General features: G+C 36.9%; 1 protein-coding gene across 1 annotated transcript; it reads right to left on the reverse strand.

The window, feature by feature from the left end:
• Positions 1–1,161: 1,161 nt before the first annotated feature.
• Positions 1,162–9,355, reverse strand: LOC102585623 (kinesin-like protein NACK2). The gene is made up of 15 exons (XM_006353702.2): positions 9,221–9,355; positions 8,452–8,737; positions 8,280–8,369; positions 8,083–8,183; positions 7,878–7,991; positions 7,705–7,786; positions 7,476–7,543; positions 6,683–6,742; positions 6,477–6,601; positions 6,035–6,233; positions 4,051–4,188; positions 3,119–3,208; positions 2,111–3,016; positions 1,655–1,959; positions 1,162–1,568 (listed from the first exon to the last, which is right to left on the reverse strand). The coding sequence occupies exons 2-15, from the start codon at positions 8,714–8,716 to the stop codon at positions 1,238–1,240; spliced, it is 2,874 nt and encodes a 957-aa protein (XP_006353764.1). The 5' UTR covers positions 8,717–8,737; positions 9,221–9,355; the 3' UTR covers positions 1,162–1,237.
• Between the last annotated feature and the right edge of the window lie 989 nt (positions 9,356–10,344).

Consider the following 10,344-nt stretch of genomic DNA (forward strand, 5'->3'; position numbering starts at 1 on the left):
TTCATGCATTGATTTTGGAATTTTAAAGTGAGTCAAGAGTATTTTAAAGTATCTTTTGAGAAAAGTTGAAGGAAATGCAAATGGTTCCAAAAGTGTACTATTTTCACATTGAGAAAAGAATTACTATTTTTAAGAAGAGCATAAATAGTTTTCAAAAGCATTTCAACCGGATAAAAGGAAGTTCAGTTACCCCTTAAAGAAAGTCTAATTTTTCACATTGAACAGAGAATACTATTTTCAGAAAAGTACCGCAATACGGACAACTCCTCACCTGCCTTAAGAAGGCTTTACCCATTAAAACGGATAACTCGTTTTAAGCCATTTAAAATAGGGAAAATTGTATATAATAGAAAACTATTAATTCAAATTAAATGTTATAACCGTAGTTTTGATTTAATTGTACCCCATAGCAAACTGTTGTTATTTCGCCTCTCTCCTGGTGAATCTCGCTCACCACTCTTGTTCTCGTTGGGCAGTCTCCCTCGCCTCTCTCACTTTTATACAAACATGTAAAATGCGTTTGTGTTTGTATAAAGCGAGAGAAAATTGTATATATATATATATTTTCGTTCCCCTCTCCCAGATCTCGCTCGCCACTTTCACTTGCCTCTCTCACTTTATACAAACACAAATGTATACATTGCGTTTGTGTTTGTACAAAGCGAGAGAAAATTGTATATACAAATACAAATGCATATATTTTCGTCCTATACACTTATGATTATACAAATACGATCTTCCCCTGCCCAATTTTCTTTTGTCTTTCTCTCTTTTACAAACACAGATTATTCAATTGATCTTTTGTACATGTATACCGAAACATATTACACAATTGCTTTCTTTTGTATATGTATAGCAAAAATACATATTTATGTTTGCTATGGAACGCAATTATGCAAACTATAGCTATAACATACAAATATGATTTTTGTCTTTGCTATATGTGAAAGTTGGCTCTTTAAAATATAAGTCGAGTAGAGTATTTTACCCATTTTTGTTTAACTCATTTTCGACCGACTCACATTTGACTCGACCCACTCATTTGCCACTCCTAGCTAAAACAATATATGTTATGTCTTTCATGAATGCTATTTTTTAGTTTTTCTTGAAAAAAAATCAGTAAACGCTCTCTGCTAAAATTCTAGCAAGATGTGTGTTTACTAGAAGCAAAAATGCTGGATGCATTAGCAAGAAACTGTACAGGATGCCAAAATCTACATGGACTTGCTATTTGGAACTACAAGTGTAATAAGTTTGATATCAGATTCCAACCTAGCCATGTTTTTTTGTCAGATGGGGAAACAAAATTGAGCTGAAACATCTCCTTTGAAACATGTTCTCCTGTTTCGCAGAATCCAACAAGCTTCGCGACTACTTCAGCACTTTCACATACATTTTGCATGTTAAGAGGATCTGACCAGAGTTTATTCACAAGCTGTAGCCGTCTCCTCTGTTTTCCTTCTGGTGGAATGTCCCATTTCATGTACAGCATTTCCCTTTCTTCTGCATTTAGCTTGGAGCTCACCCTTTTCGCTAGATATTCCCTCTCCTGCTTCAGAGCCTTAATACTGTATATTCAAAAGCCAAGAGTTGGTAAATTTACTAAAGGCCTTGGAAAAGTTCAAATAAAATACCTTGAAAGAATAAATAATACCTTGATGAGACATAGCCAGCAGGGTCATCACCCAAAAGAGCAGGACTCGCGTTACCAAGCCCTGCTAAGTGTTGATCTAACCATGTCAGCCTCCTAAGCTCAACTTCCATGTATATCTGATCTGATGGATCCCCTTTAAATAACATGTAAAATTGAGTACGGTGCACTAAAGACACGTGACACAAATGCCACAACATAATAATTTGCTGCCTTTGGTCCTCAAACACCAAGTGCCATGACAACGGAGATTGATCGGTTATATCAGCTTCATCACTTGCAGCTTCATTTGCCTCCAACTCCAGCACCTGGTTTTACTCGTCGCACAACAATTAGACCAAATGATATTTTGATTTATCAAAACAAAAGGAAAAGGAAATTGCAACAGTTAGAACCATGAACTGAAGGTTGTATATCTTGTCAAAAAAAGCCACAAGGAGAGTGAAGATAAATCCTAACCTGGCAAACAAGCAGCTGCTTCTGGTACTGTAACTTAGCTACCCTTTCTTTCAGCTCAGTAACATAAGCTTTAATACTCCGAATGTTCTCTTCAGCTGCTTTTTTAAACATCTTTTGCATCTTCTTCATGTTAACAGAGTTTGACTGCCTTGATCCAGGAGTACCCTCCCTCGATGAGATACAGTTACTGTCCATTCTTCTAATTGGAGTGCTTTTTTGGCTACAGAATGAATCACCAGCAGATCCAACATTATTGCATTCTGGTGCTCTGTTCTCAATCTCGCCATCCACGATGTTGCAGGATGAAGGAGACATAGGAGAACATGGTGATCGAATTATATTTGGCATGTTACTGGTGTTAAAAGGAAGCACCTTTTTCTTTTTTGGAGTCCTCAAATCAACAGATTCCTGACAACTTGGAAGATGCATGACTAATTCGTCTATAGATCTCTGAACATTTTCAAGTTTCTGTTCTAAAGATGCAATGTTGTTTTCCTGCGATCTCAGCCGTGCAATCTCTTCTTTCAAGCTGGCTTTATCTTTTATCTCAATTTGTTCAGGAACAGAACTTATTTTGTGCAGTTCTTTAATTTCTGCAAACAACTTTGCAATGGTATCTGTAGCCCCTTGGCTGCCAATTCTGTGAGATGCAAACTCTTTGTGAAGCAACTGAAGTGCATGGTTTGCTTCATCACCAAGTTGCCTCTGTCTCACCTCAAGCTTTCGGATCTCGTGCACCAGCATAGATGGATTGGTTGAATTGGTAGACCTCCTAATTGCAGCCTGCCTGTCAAGTAACTTTTTTCTTCCCAGGGGTGTAGAAAGAGATCCAGAAACTACTTCATTTTCAGTTGTAAATGAAAGACATTTGACTACTTGACGAGAAGGTCCATGGTGATCTGAAGCCTGAAATGAGCATATGCCAACAAGTTTTACTTTTCAAGACTCAAATCCACAAACAAAGATGGGAAGTTAGGTGTTCTGTCTAAATTCCACAATTTTTTGTACCTTGAGCTCTTTCTTTGATCTTCTTTCTAGTTCGAGCTGGGATTGTGCTAGGTCACGCTGACGTTTCAGCTCATTCATCTCCTCCTCCATCTGCAAATGATTCATAAGTAAAGATATTAGATTAACAGTGAACATGACAATTCCACCTTAATAAGCCATTGCTTTCTGTTTCTTGAACATATAAATATCTCTGAACGACAATACAACTGACACTTTACACTTAGAGAACATGTATTTCATAAGTATCACAATTGTCCTATGTCATACAAGTTCGGATGTCATTGTTGGAAAGAGGTCTATCTGCATGTTTACATGCAAAATTAGCAGTTTTTTCTGTGTCAAAGGATCTGCAATAAGCATCTTATATTCTCATATCTCGCCATCTGCTCAGGTGAATCTAGGAAAATGAAGTACTTGGGTAACATGGTTAGTATTTGTAAGTCGAGATGGTAAGCTGTAATGAGATGCGAAGCTTCTGTTAATCTAGATACAAGTTCAGATGTCATTGTTGGAAAGAGGTCTATCTGCATGCTTACATGCAAAATTAGCAGTTTTTTCTGTGTGTCAAAGGATCTGCAATAAGCATCTTATATTCCCATATCTCGCCATCTGCTCAGGTGAATCTAGGAAAGTGAAGTAAATTGGGTAACATGGCTAGTATTTGTAAGTCGAGATGGTAAGCTGTAATGAGATACAAAGCTTCTGTTAATCTAGACTTTTCAATCGGATTGTGCAATGAAATGAGCAACTCTCACACATGAAAATGAGAAGCAGTACAACGTAGCTGCCAGAGATAATAACTTCAGAAAATGACAAAGAAGTTCATTTATTATGACAAAGTTATGATACTAGAAGGGCAGGGTTACCCCCCTCTTTAGCAATAGCTAAAATGATGCTGGAAGCCCAATACTACTGAAAAACATTAGTGGTACCTGTTGGATTTTCCGCTCTTTCTCCATTAGTAGAGTTCTGAAACATGGGGAGGCAGAAGGGTCAGGACTTCGGAGCTCTGCTTCAAGTCTGGAAACTTCCTTTTGTAAATGCTTCAGCAATTGCTTCTCAGCAACAACCTGGAAAATTATAGGAAAACAAGAAAGAAGAAGTCAAACATGAAGGTCTGTGATTGTAGAATTACCAAGTAGACTAAGGGCCCTGATTTTTTTTGTAATGCAGGCTTTAACTTGCATAAAAAAAGGAATACATAAATGGTATGTACTGCACGATTTAATACAACATTTGGTTGGCCTTATTAAAGTCCGCATTTGCTAATATCCACATCAAGTAATACAATGAATTTGAGTATGTAAATTTTTTTATGCCAAATAGAATATGGGATAAGAGTACAAGTAATTAGCAATAAAGGGACTAAACAAAACAATCAATGGTATGTACTGCACGATTTAATACAACATTTGGTTGGCCTTATTAAAGTCCGCATTTGCTAATATCCACATCAAGTAATACAAAGAATTTGAGTATGTGAATTTTTTTATGCCAAATAGAATATGGGATAAGAGTACATGTAATTAGCAATAAAGGGACTAAAGAAAACAATCAATGGTATCTACACTACAGAAGTTAAATAGATTTTACGGATTTAATTCACATTACGAGATAACTTGTAGGCCTAAACAATAACTCAGGGGTCTTATGGTTTAAGTTGTAGAGGAAAATGAAAGCTATCTGAGAGGCAGAGAGGTTGACTATAAATTTCATCTCTCTCTGGCTCTACGGGGAGATTTTTCAGAGCTGAATTACCACTAATCACCCTCAAGCACAACCGATCCAAGCTTGCAGGAATCTTGTTCAAGGGGATTGGCAGGACTGAAAATCCTCGTGCCACCAATTCCAATCTGGACTGGGAATTAAAAGCCAGGATAGCTCACTTCGTAGGGCAAAGGACTGAAAATTCTCGTGTCACCACCAGTTGGCAGCTACCGGTTCCAGAGGGTTAGGATTGTGGCAGAGAACTGAAAATCCTCGCTTCCACCAGTTCCAATCTGGATTGATAGAGGACTGGAAATCCTTACTCTACCGGGTCCAAATATTTCCAATCATTGTGGGATTGAATATCTGAATCCATGGACAGTAAGTGAAATCCGACAAGTGAGGTATGGGGAGGGTAGATTGTACGCAGACCTTACCACTACCTTGTAGAGGTAGAGAGGCTGTTTCCGAAGGACCCTCGGGATCAAGTGCAACAAATCCCGGTACAAAGAAGAAGCAGACAATGTAGAGAATACAGAAATAACAAGGAACAGTGCAAAAGTAGCGAAAACAACAATAAAATCATGTGATAATTGAAACACCGTAAACAACAATGATACTGGTAAAAAAACAAGAATTACAATAATACAACTAGTACCATCGTAAACACCAGCCACCCTAAGCAAGACAACACTACACTACCTACTACTACCCTTCTACCCTAATGGGCAGTCAGTGAGTGTTAAATCTGACAAAATTAATAATAATTGGAAATAAACGTAGTAAAACCAATAGAGCGAATCCGTGAGAGAGTATTCCACGAGTGCCACTTAATTTATAACAAACATTTGGTTGGCAGCAGTAAAATCCGCATTTGCTCATACCACATAAGTGTGCGCCAATCTGCATATTATTCTATGCTTGAAAGAATATGTGATAAGAAAACATATAATAGCACTACATGAATAAGACTAACTAAACAACAAAGTCACATAAAGCCAGTAAGATCTGCATAACAAGATTATTCGGTATTAACAGTATAACAATCTCCCCATTATTATTCACCGCATAAATAATCACTGCATAACTTATTTATTGTTATCAATTGGTATATTTAATTTTAAAGGGAAGAAAACAGAGAGAAATAATGAATGATACAGTTCCTTTAGAAGTCACTAGGAGCTTTCAAATTAACCACTAATCGCATACCATGTTTACTTGCGCAGTGGTAATGACTTCTTTGGCACTTGTTGCAAAGCACAGAGTGTTGCGTGATTGTTCCACATGACTTAAAGCAGGACTCATAGTGCAAACAATTGCTGTTCTTGAGTTTCCGCCAAGTGAAGGCTGTAATATCCTCGTCAATTTTGAATCTCTGTAGGGAATATGACCACCCCTCTTTCCACCACTGCAAATAAAACTCAACAAGTAATGTCTCAAGGCTATTATTAACTGAGATTTATCATCAACTGGATTGTTCTTACAAGTAACAAGAATTCTAGGCCATTAATGCATATGAGAATTGTGCACAATAATAAGAACAACAGATGTGGTTATATAAATAGTGTGAATGGAAAGCAATGTGCTCACCCATTCTTCCAAGTTGCAAAAACTTTCGTAAGTAACTGAATATCATGGTGTTCTCAATTACCTTAGTTTTCTGATCACTGTGGTCAGTGTCAGCAAGCTCCGGTTAATATGGCTTCCTTCCTTTAACCTTGTACCATCTGCACTTGTTTGCAAGGCACGCTCACTTCCAGCAAGATCCACAAGGTTCTACAGTATTAGGAGTATCATATATTGGCATTCATGCATGACATTAGAAATATTATAGTATCAGTAATGAGAGGTCCTTACCAGAGTTGCCAAGAAGGATTTCACACGCCCTGAGTTTTCCCGGATGCTGCTCTCAATGGTCTGAACAAAAAGTCAATATGTCAGCTGTATGGACAGGGTGCTAAGAACTCATGTAGAAACAATATGGATGAAAGGAGGTAAGATACATAATACATCATAACAGTACAAACACAACATTGTTTATTAGTACATGAAGAATATTCCATATAAATCACCAAATTAAGAACTGTTCTGATACAACCTTAAAATGTCAGCTGTATGGATATGTCATAATATTACCAACATGACATTTAGTATTACTATAAAGATATTCCATATAAATCACGAAAATAAGAACTGCTGGGATACCACCTCAGAAGTAGGTCCCAGCATAGAAAGAGGCAGCAACCACATCTAGTATTACTACAAAGATATTCCATATAAATCACGAAAATAAGAACTGCTGGGATGCCACCTTAGAAGTAGGTCCCAGCATAGAAAGAGGCAGCAACCACATCTACTTCACTACTTGGCATCCGGATTAAGAGTTAAGGATTTAGTCTTCATAGTTATTGGGTAGATTAGATTTGCTCCCTCCAACTAACAACATATTATAGTACATAGTTCAAGTGGTCTAACCAAGTAAATAACAAGAATTTCAAAATGATGATTTAGTCCAACTTTAATTTTCTGGCCTACAAATCCTTGAATCCCTATCTATTCCATGTACGATATCTCATGTCAAATGTGCAGAAGAAACTTAACAATGTCAAATACTTTAAACTTCAGTAGAAAAGGGATCAGCATCTTTTACCAGCTTAATTATCTGATGAGACCTTGAGCTTTTATCATTTAGAGCAGTTTCACCCACTTGTCTCTGGGCTGCAGCAAGTAACAAGTATTTAACCACAAGGTCAGAGAAAAATCCTGAACTTCAAAAATATATAGACTGAGGTTTCTAAGGCAGCATTCTTCTATGATATTATAAGATAATGCAATAATCATTAAAGAATATTTTGTTGAACCAGAAGTATGTAACTTACCTTCACAGGCACCAATTAAGGTTCTCAGATGTTGGCCATCCTTTACAATCTCTTCCACTAGTTTCTCTACAATAATACCTTTCTGCATTCAGAGACAAAAAATTCAGGAAAATTTATTTATAAGGAAATTCTAGTTAAGAAACTTGAACTCGTAAACTAAGACACTTCTTTACCTCTGGATCATCCAATAGGCGAAGTGAGCCAGACTCGCGATTCAAGAGGTCTACTACTGTCTCATTATATATTTCTAAAGCAGAGAATTTCAGCACAAAGTCCCTCTCAGTAGTCTGTAATGCAGAAAAAAAAAGCATCCGGATATCAACATCTCAATTTCTCAATCATAGAACAACAAAAGATTCTGGAGAAAGTATGATTTACAAATTTGATGTGCTCATAAATGTCATTAACAGCACTCTCGGTTATTCCCCTCATTGTGAATGTCTTCCCACTACTTGTCTGTCCATATGCAAATATGGTTGCTGCAAAAGAAGTACGAGATTAACTGAATGATCTCTTCCAAACAATAAACCAAATGACGTATATAAGAGCTAAAACAAAATGTACTCTAGTTCTACCATTTATCCCATTTAGAGCAGAGAGAGCAACATCTCTAGCCCCTTGTTCATAAACCTTGCTAGTCGAACAAGTCGGGTCAAAGACATTATCTGGCACAGAAAAAAACCATGTAAGCAGATTTTCAAAATTCAGAACCTACAACAACCAGCAATTCACATTTAATCAACCTACCAAATGAATAAGGACCAGTGTGTCTTTCATGATTTAAGTTCTTCGATACAATAGTTTGTTCATCAGGGAAATCCCAAGCAATGAGATCATAGGCTGCTTGTTCTTTCGGGCTAAGAGGCCTCACACGAATCGTTACAAGAATTTTCTCTTCGCGAAGCTTTGGACCTCCTGGAGTAGACGACGGAATAGTCCTTCTACTACCTGGAAAACGAGAAGGTGTCCTTCCAGTCTTCGACAATGGTGTTCCTGGTACGCCTATCACCATCTTTGTGAACTATATACCATCCTATTCAAAAAACCATCAAATTAATAACCCATTCTTAACATGAAATTATCAAACCATACATCAAAATCACCAACTAAAATTCAAGAAAATCACCAAAATCACTAAAACCATCAACTTAAGCTCCTTAAACCACCAAAACAACGCATTAAAAAAAAAAACCCAAAACCCATTACTTTAAACAAGAAAAAAAGTTAATCTTGAAAAAAAAAAAAAACGATCTTGTGATAGCCAACTTTGTCATTATCATCTAATTTCAAGGAAACAAGTAAAAATTAAACGAAACCCAGATGAAGTTATGAGTTTTTTTAGATAATAAACAAGAAATGGCAAGTAAAGTGAAATCAAATATGGAAAGAACATAACTTAAACCACTAAAGCTCCGCGCATAAAGAAAACCCAAACCCAGAAATTAGATTTTTTAAGCGATAATTTTGCTATTTGAACGAAAACCCAGATAATAAACAAGGAATGGAAATGACTTACACCCAAGAAGATGCAAGTAAACTGAGATCAAATATGGAAAAGATTGATACACAAGATTTTTCAGGGTTCGTGTTTTTGAGATTCTGAGAGAGTAACGGCTAGTTAAATCTAATTAACAAAATTATACTATTCTTTTTTTTCCGTTTCCGTACACCTCGCGCACCTGAAGGCCGTTGATTTATTTATTTATATCTGAGTTGGAGCCTCTTCGCTCCTCCCTGCAAAATGTTTTTGAAATTACTACACTTTAGTACCTCAAGTTTCTGTTTTTGTCATATATAACCTAAATACTTTCTCCTAATGCTGTCCAAGTACTAGCTTGATGATATGTGCAATTGGGCCCAACCCAACCCAATTTACTCTTTATTCTTTGTGTCTCTCCCTTTTCTTTTCAGGTGTGTGGTACATGAACCCACTCTTCACCAATGAAATATATAATATGGTGCCTTCAATATGATCCTTTTATTTTTAATTTAAAACTCGAACTTAAAAAGAAGGATTGTGCTAAGAAATTGAATATGTTTTTCAATTTTCAGTTGATACATTCTTCATATTTTATTTTTAGAGCTTAACTTCAAACTTCAAACTTAAAACTCGAACAAAGTTTTCAGAAATTGAATATGTTTTAAATAAGGATTTCCACAAATGGTTACCCTATGTTATTTCACCAGTGTTGGACAAAGTGCATGAATAATCATATTTAGGACCCTATAGCTGCCTCAAGATCAATGGGTCTGGAGTTTTCTAGTTCAAACCTTAAGCTTGATGTTTTGGTTTCGACTTCGAAGGAGGACCGGTGTAGCTTGCTTCGCTTACCGCCTTCGTCTTTTGCCAAGGCTTATACTTCATCAATGTCCTTACCGTGTTTCACGCTTTTCAGGACCTTGATCCAAGCCCTCAATCTCAAAACTTCAGCATGGATGGATAGATGTCATACGACCATTAGCTATTAAGTATTTCGTATATAGCAGGACTGTGATCCTCCTCTCAACCCAATCCCTTACTTGACCCTCAAAACTCACTATCGAGCTGTAACCAAAGTAGATCAAGAGAAGGGACGATGCCCAGATGTCAAACTGGCCAAAGACTCAGAATGAGACGAGTCAGGGATCCAGAATGACTTC

The sequence above is a fragment of the Solanum tuberosum genome, unplaced genomic scaffold (genome assembly GCF_000226075.1).
Source record: "Solanum tuberosum cultivar DM 1-3 516 R44 unplaced genomic scaffold, SolTub_3.0 scf00157, whole genome shotgun sequence".
In the NCBI taxonomy this organism is placed as follows: domain Eukaryota; kingdom Viridiplantae; phylum Streptophyta; class Magnoliopsida; order Solanales; family Solanaceae; genus Solanum; species Solanum tuberosum.

Excerpts from the sequence above, each read along its gene's own strand:
- LOC102585623 (XM_006353702.2), bottom strand. The coding sequence starts at position 8,716 with ATGGTGATAGGCGTACCAGGAACACCATTGTCGAAGACTGGAAGGACA. Across the intron at positions 6,602-6,682 it reads AATCCTTCTTGGCAACTCTG|AACCTTGTGGATCTTGCTGG; the intron begins GTAAGGACCTCT and ends CTAATACTGTAG. Across the intron at positions 3,209-4,050 it reads AAGAGCGGAAAATCCAACAG|ATGGAGGAGGAGATGAATGA; the intron begins GTACCACTAATG and ends AATCATTTGCAG.